General features: G+C 46.6%; 1 protein-coding gene across 5 annotated transcripts in view; it reads right to left on the reverse strand.

Annotated features, from left to right (window-relative positions):
- CEP104 (centrosomal protein 104) overlaps positions 1–14,713 on the reverse strand; it is a 40,838-nt gene extending 26,125 nt beyond the window's left edge. For 2 of the 5 annotated variants that reach the window (XM_057499646.1, XM_036882759.2), the window contains exons 1-7: positions 14,109–14,527; positions 12,429–12,475; positions 6,757–6,882; positions 2,301–2,474; positions 1,783–1,921; positions 392–454; positions 23–99 (exon numbers count right to left, since the gene is read on the reverse strand). In XM_057499646.1, coding sequence (XP_057355629.1) covers positions 23–99; positions 392–454; positions 1,783–1,921; positions 2,301–2,474; positions 6,757–6,869 — 566 coding nt within the window. In that variant the 5' untranslated portion in view covers positions 6,870–6,882; positions 12,429–12,475; positions 14,109–14,527. Of the gene's footprint in view, positions 1–22; positions 100–391; positions 455–1,782; positions 1,922–2,300; positions 2,475–6,756; positions 6,883–12,428; positions 12,476–14,108 lie in introns of all 5 variants that reach the window. The other 3 variants (XM_057499645.1, XM_036882760.2, XM_057499644.1) reach the window with 3 other exon arrangements.
- Between the last annotated feature and the right edge of the window lie 8 nt (positions 14,714–14,721).

The following is a 14,721-nucleotide window of genomic DNA, read 5'->3' on the forward strand; positions in this document are numbered from 1 at the left end:
CGTGCGGGAGCGGCGCTCTTACCCAGAACAGGGGCCTTCGAGAGCCGGGTCCTCGGTGTTGTGGCCCACATAATGGTCAATCAGCTTCTCTCTAGAGGTCTTTGGGAGCAAAAAGTCCTGCTTAGTATCTCAGAGGAAAAAAGGAATGACACAAAACATTAATTAAGAGATGATTTGATATAAAGGTGTCAGAAAGCTTCCATGGTCCTGGTTTTTTGGAGGGACAAGTAAAATTCTTGAGTAAAAGAAGGTTTAATATACTACACTGCTGAAAATCATCTAATAGTTATTCAACAGACAATTTTATGAAGATTTTTAAGATGACACTTTTCATGGCAAAAATAAATAAGAAATCATTTTCTTTGTTAGGAATGAAACTTCTCAAACTTACAATATTGCTGTCATCACCGAAATCTGCAGGGTCTCCAATGATATTTATTGCCACCAGAGCAACCTAAGAAAGAGTTAATAAATAGGAATTAAGTATAAAATGTTTGCAGTGACTTAACCCCTTCACAACACAGTGCTGACCCATCGTCGTCATACGGGGCGATGTGCACACAGTCTGCTCATTCCAGATGCCATGCCAAGGCACAGAATCACTAGGAATACTTTTTGTAAGTTACATAAGTTAATATTCTAATGCTGAGCCAACTGCCTATTTTAATCTTCAAAGGATATTGAAACAATAGCTAAAAAACCTCCAAATACTATACTATATAGTATACTATAGCCTTTATACTTTATACTATAGCCTTGCATTGAAGCATCACGGGATGGTTAACCGAAGGCTTACTATGGGGCCATAGCTACACAATCTTGGCAAATCACACAACACAGTGAAAGCTACATTAACACAATTTGGTTTGTCCAGGCCGGTGAACCTCACCCGAGGGGATGGGTCACTGTCCATGCCCTCCCTTTCTTGAGGGTCCCTGTGGCTGAAGTCAGGAACTGGGGGTACTGCAGGTGAATGCATGCAGAGCAGGTGGAGGAGAGAAAGGTTAAGAATCCTTCTCTCGGCTTCCTGTTAAGTGGCGCCTCAAAGGACCAAGTGACAGAGCTCTCCTCTGACTTGTGCACTTGTACAGAACTATGATTTGTTGGGATGCTTGCAGTCCACATGGGGAGGTGGCGAGGGCTATAAATATGTGTGCTAATTAAAGGATCACTTTGGGCACATGCAAGTTCCACCACACTAATTATGCACGCCCCCTCCCGGAGAAAGGGGACAGGAGGGAGGAAGGACAGGGTGACAGTGGTAGCAGCCCCTTGGAGCTGTACTGCAGGCAACATTAAACCACGTTCCCAATTTTTACCAGGGGATTTATCTTGTAAAAGTTTAGTGCGTTCATTTAGAACCTGTTGCCGAAATGAAATATAAAACAGGCCACAAATGTAATTTTAAGTTTTCTAACAGACACAGTAAGAAAATTAAAAAGATGAAATTAATTTCAATGATATATTTGAACCTAATATATCCAGACTATTATCATTTCATCATGTCACTGGCTCTTTCCTCTGCGTTGGGCCTTGAAGTCCAGTGTGGGGCCGAGCTGTGTGGCCCATTGCATTGAATGGCCATGCCCCCATGGGGGCAACAGCCACATGTGGCCCGAGGCTCCTCACTGGGCAGCGTGGCTCCTGGAGAGTCTAACATTCCCTCAGGAAAACTGCTATCTTAAGCGAAGGTTTGGAAAATGCCTTTGTAAACAGGCACAGGACGATGTGATTCTGTAAAGAGGTGGTAGGCAGCCAAAAGTGAAGGCATTTGAGCCAGACCTGATTATGTATGTTGAATTTGTTGACATGGTTTTGGTGTAAAATCAGCTTCAGAAACTGTCCCACCGCATCCACATAAACTGATTTTAGTTCCCGGGCTTTGCAGCCTGTCTTTTCGTTGTCACAGAGAGACACGTAGCTGAAAGAGAACACATATGAGAATCATGCTGGTAGGAAAACTTGCCGTTCAGTGACTCTGCCCCCTTCTCCTGCTGAGCTCAATAGGTTTAAAGAAAAGTTCAGTCTAGAATGAAAAAAGGCTAGGAAAAAAGCCCAGAAATCAAGTGCTAATTAGTATTCTTAAGACAAGTTCTGCATCTGAAAAGTGGAGTTGAATACGATGGGTACAAGGACGACACTGTTCCAGGAGCATTTGCTCTATGAGGCAGGTGGTGAGACACTGTGCAACCTTGAACCAGATCCAGGTGCAAAAGGGGCAATTCATTAGTTTGTAGTTGCTTTGAGGTGGGATTGGTCAGGTTAAAGCTGCCATTATAAATCTCAAATTTCTTTCTTACCCAAGTCTTCGAAACCGCTCTGCTTGATATGGTACAAAATACTCAGGTCGGCTTTCACTAATGTAGAACTCAATTTTACTTGAAATCATGTATTGGTGAGCAAGTAACTGTAATTTTCTTATTCGACATCTCTCCACTGTTTGAAGAACAATTTCTTGTGGAAATTGGCAAAATCTGAAAGCAAAGACAGTTCTGTTTGTTGGCGCAGTGACTGTGGAGGGGTCCTGGGTGCCTGCAGCCGGGCTCCCAGGTCACGGGGACTGACCCCGGGTCTAAGGCATCGGTGGAATGAGGGGCCCTTGCGTGACTCTTGTTCTGTCTGCTTCTCAAGGTCTGAGCCTGAGCTTGGAGTTAGGATTTGATTTGATTTCCTTGTAGCCCAAGTGAATCATACTCTTGGCAGCTAGTATGAAAAAAATATACGGCCTGAAATAAAACCTGAAGTTTATCACAAGGTAAACACATCAGTCGTAAAAGGCTGTATAGTGGGCAAGACTGAGCCAAGGGATTTTCTACAGGACCTGCATGCTTCAGGAAAGCCACTTGCTTGCTTACAGACTCCTGAGTCATGAGTGAGTGCTACACTGTGCTCCACGGTCGGAGAAGGGGCCTCCCCCTGTCCATGCTGGGGCTCCTGCTGCTGAGAATTGACCCAGCACATAAACCCGGATGAGCTGGCCAGAGGCATAGTGTCGGCAAGGACCTCACGTGGCAGCACATGCTCATGACCGAGGCAACAGAGCACCGCGCCCGAGACACCCTGGGGGCGGGCACGCACCGGGTTAACCGAGCAGGGGAAGCATCTGAGGCTGTGTCGGCCAGGAAGGCCCTTCCACCTGCAGGGTCGCTGCCCTAGGAGAGCTCGGTGAGTCCCCCAGTGTATGCCTCCCTGCCCACATGCCCGGCCCTCCGCAGCCTCTCTCCCAGCAGCCCACAGTCCACCAGGAAGACAGAAGCCTTGATGGGCTCCTCTCCATTGCCCCCACGACGGAGCCGCATCCCCACTGGTGTCACCCTCCCCACTGCCCAGCTATGCTGCCCCGAGGCCGCCGGCTTGTCTCTCCATCCCGTCAGCACACAAACATGCCTTGGAAACCTCCATTTTGAGAAGGCCCTCCTGTGACCCTGCGGCCCTTCCAGCACCCACCCCTCTGCTTGGCTGCCCTCAGTGGACCTCACATGGGAGCCATCTGTGGTCACTGTCGCCGCTTCTTCCTGCCGCTCCAGGGCCGTGTCAGCCCCACACTGGTAAAGGCCACTGACCTCTATGATGCCAAGTGCAACGTGTACTTCTCGTTCAGCCCACGTCCTTGAGCCCACACGCCAACCCCTCCTGGCCCTCCTCCTGCCTTGAGCTCCGTCTGGCCCTGACCGTGCCCCTGGGCTGCATTCCAGCCTCCCTTTTCCATCTGCCCTCACCTTGGGGGACCCTCTCAGTCCCATGGCTTTAAGACCTCTTACTTATCAAGAAGCCCCAACTAAACACTGTCCTAAGTCCAACTGTATGATCTGGTTGGCAACCTGACATTTCCATGTAGACACCTGGAAGGCACTAGACGTGACAAACGAAACAAACTCCTGACCCCAGGCCCCTGTCCTGCCCCAGGCTTTCTCCCCCTGAGCTTGGCCCACCTCAGCAGGGCACCCCCTGTCAGGGGCCATGCCTTTCCTTCAGCGTGACAGATGGTTAGGCTCCCCCACTACCGCAGCCTCCTAGGCTCCTGCTGTGTGATGGCCTGGCCTCTCCAGGAACACGGTCAACACCTGCCTGTGGCAGACAGGACCACCGAAGGGAAGGGCATGCACGGGGCCATCAGGTGGGGCATGTGAGAACCTGTGGGGGCCTGTACGGTTACCTCCGAGGAGCGCACAGGGATGCACGGGGTGGTGTGTGCTGAGGAAGTGGGGCCGGTGAGGACCGATGGGCCAGGCTGATTCCTGGGCACCAGCACCAGGTTTTCAAAGCCTTGAAGGTTATAAGAGAGGTGCTCTTGGGGCAAGAGGGCAGCCAGGAGACACTGGAAAGTGGGCAGCTATGACACAAGGGCTGTAGCCCGGCCCGGCCCAGTGCCGCTTCAGACACCCAGAGAGTAACGACTTAGATGCAGGGCCCGGGTGTGGGCAGACCTTGCATCTGTCAGTGCTTCTGTCCAACAGCATCATTGCTCACTTCATGTTTCTGTCACCTTTTGGTAATTCTCACACTATTGCAAACTTTTTCATAGTTATTTTATTTGTCACGGTGATTGGTGATCTGTGATTACAACTCACTGAAAGCTCTGATGATAATTAGCATTTTTTAGCAAGGAAGTATTTTTAAGTTCAGGTATGTACATCATTTTTCTAGACATAATGCTATTGCACACTTAATAGACTGAAGAATGGTACAGATATAACTTTTATATGCACGAGGAAACCAAGACATTCACTGAACTCACTTTATTGTGATGTTCACTTTACTGTAGTGGCCTGACTCTGAACCCATGGTGTCTCTGAGGTGAGCCTGGACTACAGTTTGTGGTGAGGTTGTTCCAAACATAAGGACACTTAGCAGTATACTATGAAATAATCCTTCACTACTAAAAAAATATCTCCAAAAACAATTTAAAGGCAACTAAGGCAACTGACAAAATCTGGAAGCTGTATACTTTTAAAAATCCTTTAAAAAAAAAAGGGTTATGATTTAGCTGTTCAAATGTAGGTTATGAAGAGTTTACAGGTGAATCAAAACACCCTTTAAGCTAATAATAAAATGAAATAATAGATTAAAAAAGGCTAGTATGTAGCTGTATTTTCAAGATAAAGTGATAGCTCTAGATTTTGAATAAAAATGATTTGGCGATACACCATTCGTGTCTAAAGACTGGCTGGTGGTGTAAACTTTCTGCCCTCTCCTGGGGAAGGGCATCTGGCCCTCCGAGGATTCAGGCTCTTGGAGCTCCTGGGTTGTGCTGGGTCCTGGAGGAACATCCTTGCGGCCTGTGTGCCGGAGCTCTGCCCACCGGAGAACCTGCCAGTGCAAGGAGCATGCCGTCTTTAATAAGGGCTGGCACAGCACCTCAGGAAGGCTCTGTATCTAGTCTGGAGCCAAACCCAGAGAGTCCTCATGCTGCCCAAGGGCACATGCACCTTTTCTTTGGTGCCACGTCTGTAAGCTTGCCACTAAAACGTCTGTCAGCCTTGAAGACATACCATGTCAAGGCATATATTTATTACTAGTAAAAAGGGTGCCCTTTCTGTATGTTTAAGTACCTTTAATCCACACATAAACCTGAGCAGGTGTAATTAGCATCCAGGACCTCTGCTGAAAGGAAGTGTATTTGTATAAAACGGTGGTCCCAGGTCACTTCAGGCCCCCTGGCCAGGGCAGAGGTAGGACCGGGTTGCTTAGTGACTCTGGGAGAAGCACAAGAGTGCTGGGATGAGGGCTCAGCAGGCTCAGACCCGCGAGGCCTGCCTGCCTGCAGGTGAAGTCTTGCTCTGCAATGCCAGCTCCATCAGCCGTGAAGGGGCTGTCTGTTCCCTTCCGCTTTACTCTGTTGCTTCATTTCTCAGGCCTCTGAAACTCAGGGGTAAGGGAATGCGGTCTTGTTTGTTGGGTCCCCTCAAAAACTCCACAAGGAAACATTTTAATTTTAAATGGGATTCACATTCACCTTTGCAGCTATACATCTTCTGAATAAAAGTAAGACACAAGTGTATAGCTGAATTTGAAATGTCATACATATTTACACACCTATGAATTAGGAGTAAATAGTACCTTCTACTCAGACTTGGAAAACAGGTCATGCGGAGAAGGCACACTGCAAAGAGGATGGACCCAGCGGGGTCGACAGTGCACAAAGCCTGATCAGGCCCCCGCTACTCAATAGCCAACCCTAACTCTGCCTTTGGTGGAGAAAGATGTCTCTCAGGGAAAGACTTAGATGTTTTGGGAAAATACTAACCAGTATTACATTACTCAAATAATGAACATCTTTAAAGGTATATAAATATTTAAGACAAATCTGAAAAACTTCCTTTGTTAAAGGATGGTGTTACATAAAAGCAGTTAGATGCAAAATCTATTACTATAGGAGCACAGCCATGAACTAAGAAATTTGCATCCACAGACCCCTGCGTGGCACAGATGAGCATGTGAGACAGGCATGTCATGGAGGAATGTGGTTAAGCAACTATGGGCATCATTCTCCTTCCTCCCACTCATTCGAATTTGCACACTTCCTAAGTGAATGTAGGTGAACCTATAAGGGAAAAAAGTCCCATAATTCCTTTAAGAACATTAACAGAAGGAAACATGCTCATGTGTGAATGAGAGGCAACACTGCGGCCCAGCCTGACAGCCCTGTGCATCTGTATCTGAGCTACAGTGAACTTGGAAGCTGAGAGTGAAAGGTAACCACACACTCTTCAGAACCCGCTGCCACCCCGGCCTGAAGTCCCCAGTCTGGCCCACCTTGGTGACCTCCAGCCGCTGACGGTTGGCCCGTGGATCATTAGCTCCCGGGCACTGAAGCCGTCTTCGTGTCCAGATGAGCTGACAACTACGAATCCAATCTTGTGGGGCATCCTGTGCACTGGGCTGTTTATAAGGGCAGGAAAAACTTCTTTAAAATAAAGGAGCTTAGTGACAATTAACAATATTGAAAGCACTATTCATCCCTTGCTAATATATCAAATAATTCACAAAGTATCCAGAATTTTTTCTTTACTTTGAAAGAGTCTAGTTTTTTGTTAAACAATTTTTATAAGAGACTCTAATTCTACTTCAGGTATCACTTAAGTTATCTTGACCCTTTCCAAATATATACACCCCATATTTGGCCAGCGTTGTGGGTTGAAGATGTGTTGAAGTCCTGACTCCTGATACCTGTGACCTTACATGGAAACAGGGTTTTTGTAGACAGAATCAAGTTAAGATGAGGTCACACTGGAGTAGGGTGGTCCTACTTCAAAATGACTGGTGTCCTCATCAGAGACACACACACTCTGACAGGGAAAAGGCCATGTGACGGCTGCCAAGTGATCAGAGTGAAGAGTCTACAGGTCAAGGACACCAAGGACTGCTGGGAAGCACAGGGGCTGGGAGAGGCAGGGAGGCGCCTCCCCGGGAGCCTGCAGAGAAGAGTACGGCCCTGCTGACACCTGGATTTCAGACTTCTGGCCTCCAGAATAAACTGTTGTTGTTTTAGGTCATCTAGTTTGTGGTGCTTCGTTAGGACAAAAACAAAGTTTTTTTTTTTGTATTTACAAATACAAAGGTTATGGTAAGAGTTGGAAAACTAACATACAGTGTGTTAATAAGTTATACAGATCTAAGGGGGAGAAGGAGGCCATTCATGCCACAGTATAGTAACTGCTAAGTGAGAACACATGACCCAAGAAGGGACAGCAGGACATGCACCCCAGAGCCCAGCTGAGCAACTGACCCTAAGGAGACAGTAAGTACTGGCTGAGTGATTTTTTATGCCATGACTTTCTAGCGAACCTGCCTTTGTTCGCAGTTAAGTACCACTTTGGGGGCAGATGTCATGCTGTCTAGTTTTGCCTGCTCGACATCCACCCTGTCTTGGCTTGAAAAGAGCATCATGATGGCACTTTTCCTTAGTGACTCTGCCCTCCCTGCCCAGCACTCCTCAGCTCCCGCCCATGGTCAGTCCACCGGTTCCACACTCCTCCTCAGTAATGGGTTCAGGGATGGGAACATGAGACCAGCACCCAAACTAGGCCAGTGAGACTCAACCCCAGGGCTTTGCTGGGCCTACAGGGAAAAGAAGGCTCCTTTCTGCATGAGAATGTTTCCCTGGGGCCACTGGAGGCCACTAGGGGGGTCTTGCCAGACAGGGGGCACTGACAAAGGAGAGCAGAGATGCCTGAGGTGCCCGGAGGTGAAGTCTCATTTAGAGCCCATGCTACTCATGGACTTCCGGTTATGTTCCATTACTGAGCCAATCAGAGCTCTCTGCAGAAAGCCAATCCGAGTTAGGTTTAAATATCCGCAACCAGAAGTCCTCACTAAAATAGAGCATAAAGAATTCTCCAAAAGGAAAACAACTCCATTCACAATTGGATCAAAAAAAATAAAATACCTAGGAATAAACCTAACCAAAGAAGTGAAAGACTTATACTCTGAAAACTACAAGTCACTCTTAAGAGAAATTAAAGGGGACACTAACAGATGGAAACTCATCCCATGCTCATGGCTAGGAAGAATTAATATAGTCAAAATGGCCATCCTGCCCAAAGCAATATACAGATTTGATGCAATCCCTATGAAACTACCAGCAACATTCTTCAACAAACTGTAACAAATAATTCAAAAATTCATATGGAAACACCAAAGACCCCGAATAGCCAAAGCAATCCTGAGAAAGAAGAATAAAGTAGGGGGGATCTCACTCCCCAACTTCAAGCTCTACTATAAATCCACAGTAATCAAGACAATTTGGTACTGGCACAAGAGCAGAGCCACAGACCAATGGAACAGACTAGAGAATCCAGACATTAATCCAGACATATATGGTCAATTAATATTTGATAAAGGAGCCATGGACATACAATGGCGAAATGACAGTCTCTTCAACAGATGGTGCTGGCAAAACTGGACAGCTACATGTAGGAGAATGAAACTGGACCATTGTCTAACCCCATATACAAAAGTAAACTCAAAATGGATCAAAGACCTGAATGTAAGTCATGAAACCATTAAACTCTTGGAAGAAAACATAGGCAAAAACCTCTTAGACATAAACATGAGTGACCTCTTCTTGAACATATCTCCCCGGGCAAGGAAAACAACAGCAAAAATGAACAAGTGGGACTATATTAAGCTGAAAAGCTTCTGTACAGCAAAAGACACCATCAATAGAACAAAAAGGAACCCTACAGTATGGGAGAATATATTTGAAAATGACACATCCAATAAAGGCTTGACGTCCAGAATATATAAAGAGCTCACACGCCTCAACAAACAAAAAACAAATAACCCAATTAAAAAATAGGCAGAGGAACTAAACAGACGGTTCTCCAAAAAAGAAATACAGATGGCCAACAGACACATGAAAAGATGCTCCACATCGCTAATTATCAGAGAAATGCAAATTAAAACTACAATGAGGTATCACCTCACACCAGTAAGGATGGCTGCCATCCAAAAGACAAACAACAACAAATGTTGGCAAGGCTGTGGAGAAAGGGGAACCCTCCTACACTGCTGGTGGGAATGTAAATTAGTTCAACCATTGTGGAAAGCAGTATGGAGATACATCAAAATGCTCAAAACAGACTTACCATTTGACCCAGGAATTGCACTCCTAGGAATTTACCCTAAGAATGCAGCAATCAAGTTTGAGAAAGACCAATGCACCCCTATGTTTATCGCAGCACTATTTACAATAGCCAAGAATTGGAAGCAACCTAAATGTCATCGATAGATGAATGGATAAAGAAGATGTGGTACATATACACAATGGAATACTACTCAGCCATAAGAAAAGGGCAAATCCTACCATTTGCAGCAACATGGATGGAGCTGGAGGGTATTATGCCCAGTGAAACAAGCCAAGCGGAGAAAGAGAAATACCAAATGATCACACTCATCTGTGGCGTATAAGGGCAAAGGAAAAACTGAAGGAACAAAACAGCAGCAGAATCACAGAACTCAAGAATGGACTAACAGGTACCAAAGGGAAAGGGACTGGGGAGGATGGGTGGGTAGGGAGGGATAAGGGGGGGGAAGGAGAAGGGGGGTATTAAGATTAGCATGCATGGGGGGGTAGGAGAAAAGGGAGGGCTGTACAGCACAGAGAAGGCAAGTAGTGATTCTACAACATTTTGCTATGCTGATGGACAGTGACTGTAAAGGGGTTTATAGGGGAGACCTGGTATAGGGGAGAGCCTAGTAAACATAATATTCGTCATGTAAGTGTAGATTAGTGATACCAAAAACAAAGCAAAAAAAAAAAAAAAGGGGCAGTTCCTGTGTGGTAACCTCCAACGAGTTCTACACAAGGGTATAAAGGGCATATAAAAGTGTAGGCAAAGGGTCTGTTTGTGTTTATACAGAGGATCAAAGCCTAATTGGGCTACCCCGAAAATGAACTAAGATACGATATGAAAAAGAACTTCCAACATCTGCACTCTCTGGAAGACTCATGCCAGAAGATGATCATCAAAAAATCCCAACAAAGATCCACGCACTGCTACAGCTGTAGATGCACTCATCCCACCAGTTCCTGGACTTGCCATGGGAATGAGGAAGGAGATATCTAAGCTGGCCTGTGCATACAGTAAAACAACAAATTTGACTGGATCTATACTGTTGGAACTCAACCAAGAATTAGGAGAAGTGCAAATTGTAGCGCTCCAAAATCTTACAACTACAGACTATTTACTGTTAAAAGAACATATGGGATGTGAACAGTCCCCAGGAATGGGTTGTTTTAATTTCTCTGATTTCTCTCAGACTGTTCAAGTTCAGTTGGACAATATCCACCATATCATAGATAAGTTTTCACAAATGCCTAAGGTGCCTAACTGGTTTTCTTGGTTTCACTGGAGATGGCTGGTAATTACAGATATGCTTTGGTTATGTAACTATACTCCAATTATGTTAATGTGTGTGTGCCATTTAAGTAGTTGCTTAAAACCTATACATGCTGAAGTTACTCTACAAGAAGATATGTCAAAGAAATAATCAATCTTCCCATGTTTTCTTCCGCCTGCTACTTCTATAGCTTTTCTTCTTCCTTCCTAATTACAACCCTTAAATAGAATTTGTGCCTCATATCAAATTTACCGAGTATCATAATTCTTCCAAGTGGTAAAGATACCTCAAGACAAATGCTGGGCATAGAAGCCACAGGGCATAAATATGCAAGAAATAAAAAGCTAACTTTTTCAAACAATAAGGCTTCCCTCTCACTTACCAACTTCACATTTCCCTGTATGGCCCCGGAAGATGACTGGTTAGCCAGAGACGGGTAAGATTCCTCAAGGGAGGAACAACCTAAGACAGGCACAGTCGCAGGGGGACCATCAGGTGAGAAATTGGGGATCAACAGAGGTGAGGCTTAGAACCTCTCCCCCCCTGTTCTGAGAGAAATCTTCTGCATACGTGGACGTTTTATTGCCCTTGTCTAGCTTGGATTAACACATAGTCTACAGGCACACACCTGATCATCTACATTTGCTCTCTTACAACACCAAACTATGTTTTCTACCTTTACCTTGTATCTACCTACCACTTCAGCATTTTATTAAAAATAATAATAATAAAGAGAGAAATGTGGTATCCACATATAAATCAAGTATAAAAATCAAATGAGTATTCATATCTAAACTGACTGTTTATAATTCATAATGCATGAGCAAAACCGAAAGTTTCTGTGATGACTGCCCTTGTACTGTTCACCATGTAACTTATTCACTATGTAAGAATTTGTTCTCCATGTAAGAACTTGTTCATTATGCTTCAGAAGATTGGAGACTGACGAAAATTAGGCTTGGGGTGGATTAATGATTGTGCATTGAGCACCGACCCCCCTATACAGAATTTTATTGTTGTTAGCAACCATTTGATCAATAAATATGAGAGATGCCCTCACAAAAAACAAAAAACAAACAAACAAAAAAAGTACACACTTCCAATTGTAAAATAAGTAAGTAACCAGGATGTAATGTATAGCATAAGGAATATAGTCAAAATATTGTAACAGCTTCGTATGGTGATAGCTGGTACCTAGAATTATCATGTATATAAATGTTGAATCACTGTGTTGTACACCTGAAACTAATGTAATACTGTGTGTCAACTACCCTTCAATAAAAAATAATTATCTACAAAAAAAAAAAAAAAGAATTCTCCAAAAGGGCTCTGGGCTAGAACAATTAAAATCAGCTGAAACTCCGAATAGGAGGTACCATCTAATGTATTCCAGTGAAATTTTGCTTATATTAATATGCTTGATATATGATATAGATTCTTCTTTTACTTTCATTGAGAACCTGAAGAGGACAATGTCTAAATTAGTTACTGCCTGGCACTTGCTAATGTTTCTTGGAATGTATGAACAAATCATTAAAAATTGAATGGCTAAAGATCCTAGTTATTTTCAATACAAAGCTCACCTCAGGATGCCACAGTCCAGTGGAAGAAAACGAAAGCTGAGAAAATACTGAAAAGCAGAGAGAAAAAGTGAATGAGTGTGATATAATCCACCGTGGGCTGAGGAAGCCCCCCCTGTGTCCCCAGCACCATACGCCGGGCATGGGATTGGTCCTCCGTGGCCTGCAGCTCCTCCCGCGTGCTCGGGCTCTCAGCCTGGACTCACTTTTCCCTTGGCCTCCCCTTACCTACCTGCCATCTAGTTCTGTACCGTCCCCTCCCCATCCTTTGAATGCCAAGTCGCCGGTCCTGTCTTTGGAACAAATGATCACCTCCCTCTTCTCTGCCCCACTGTCTTTTCTAGAAGACCATGACTGGGCCAGGTCCCCAGCCGGTGCACAGCCCCGCCCACTCATCCTAAACTCCTCCTGGAGCCCAGCCAGAGTCACAGCCATTCATGTCCCGATTTGCAGCCCTTGATGGGATCCCTCTACAGGGTTGAAAGGCTGGCTCTGTCCTGACCCAGTTTGCTGTTCGTACCCCTGCTTTTTGTCATGAACTCTAAAGTCCACCCACACTTAACCAATGCTAAGTTATATCCCCCTGCTCTGACTTCACCAAACCCTTTGATCACCTTTAAGAGCAGGGCCTGCTACTTCCTGCCCCACCTTGAAAACAGTAGGTATCTATTAAATACTTTCAACTGAATGTGATTATATATCCTGAAATTCTAAAATCTTCAAAACTCTTCACATTGCCTGCCTCGTGTAGGGACTCACTCCTTTACACGGGAGTTTGGCTTGCAGATGGACACTACTTTTAGGGCCTTTACCGCGTACCAGGGACTGTCCTCAGCACTGGACATGTTGCTATCTCCCTCACAATTCTGACAGGTTCACACCAACTTTAGAGATGAGGAAACTGAGCTACACAGGGGCCCTTGCCCGAGGTGGTCACAGCTAGCAAGCCATGCGGCGGTCTGCTCTGCTGGGCGTGTCCCCGAGTCTCTAATCTTGCCCTAATACCCTCTGCTAGGGTGCTCAGACTCAGGAACTTTCAAGTCGGAACGGAGATGCAGCCATCATACTATGCTGCCTGAATGAAACAGAAGCAAGCACTGGCATTTAGGAACCAGGCAGGAGAAATGCCTGGGTGCCGTGGAGGCAAGGCGATCACCTCAGCGTGGGTATTTGAAAAGGATTCCTTTTTGCTCACTCCCAAAGTCCTTCCACCTTGTACTCAGAATCCCCTTTGTGTTACATGAGATACTTGGGTGTCACTAAAGGATGCTACTATAGGCTCTGTAAGTCACCATTAACATTTTGGGAGAACCGAGGTGCAGTTCCATGCTCAGCTGTTAGCATGCAGGACCCCAGCTGCCGCGGGGCACGCTGACCCTCCACTTCTCCGCACGCGGCAACTGCCCTCCACTGCTCCCTTACCGCACACGCCCGTGGGTAACTCAGGGGTCCTTTCATTAAGTCTACTTTGCAGTGTGTTAGGGTTATTGTTACTGACATCTATAAATTAAGTTGAAACATTATAGCAACTTCCCAACATTTTGCCACAAGACTAGGAGGCAAAATTTGTTTCCACTTTTCTTTTCAAGAAAATGTCAATGTTACACAAACAAACGGTTACTCTTAAAAGCAAAAGATTACTTTGGTCAAGTGACCTTAAAGATTGAAAGGGTCTCAGAATACCTGAAATGGAAAGGGGGGTCAGAGCTGAACCTGCGCCCGGCCGAGCCACAGGCCTCACACGCTTCGGTCAGTCGGTCAGGAGCCCGGGCGCCGTCGGCTGTGCGCCCAGAGCAGAGGTCAGGACCTGGGGACAGCGCCCGACGCCGAGGGCAGCGCTGGCTGGAGGCAGCGGCGGGCGGCTCGGGGGCTGGGTCGCAGAGCGCAGGCGGCGCCCACCCTCCCCGGCCAGGGCGCTGTTCTCCGCAGGGGGCGCCCCCGGGCCCGGTGCCACGACCGTTAAGTCTGCGCCAGACCCGCCCGCCCGTGCCCTGGGCCCGCGCTCCCGGCCAGCTCGGGGTACCTGTCAGGACGAAGGCCCGCCCCGACCTCGGCGCCCGCAAGACCGCCAGGGCCCTCCGCCGCCCCTCGGCAGCGCCGCGCCTTCCGGAGCTCAGGCGGCGCCTCCTCCGCCGCCCTGGACCGGCCAGCACCCCCGCGCCGCAGCCGTCTTGGCAACCGAGGCGCAGCCCCTGCCCCTGAGCGCAGAGCCGGGCCGCGGCTGCCGCTCTCATGACAACCAGGCAGGCGGGCTGCGCCGCGCCTGCGCACTAGGTGGGGCCGCGCCTCCGGGTCC

The sequence above is a fragment of the Manis pentadactyla genome, chromosome 4 (genome assembly GCF_030020395.1).
Source record: "Manis pentadactyla isolate mManPen7 chromosome 4, mManPen7.hap1, whole genome shotgun sequence".
Classification (NCBI taxonomy): Eukaryota; Metazoa; Chordata; class Mammalia; order Pholidota; family Manidae; genus Manis; species Manis pentadactyla.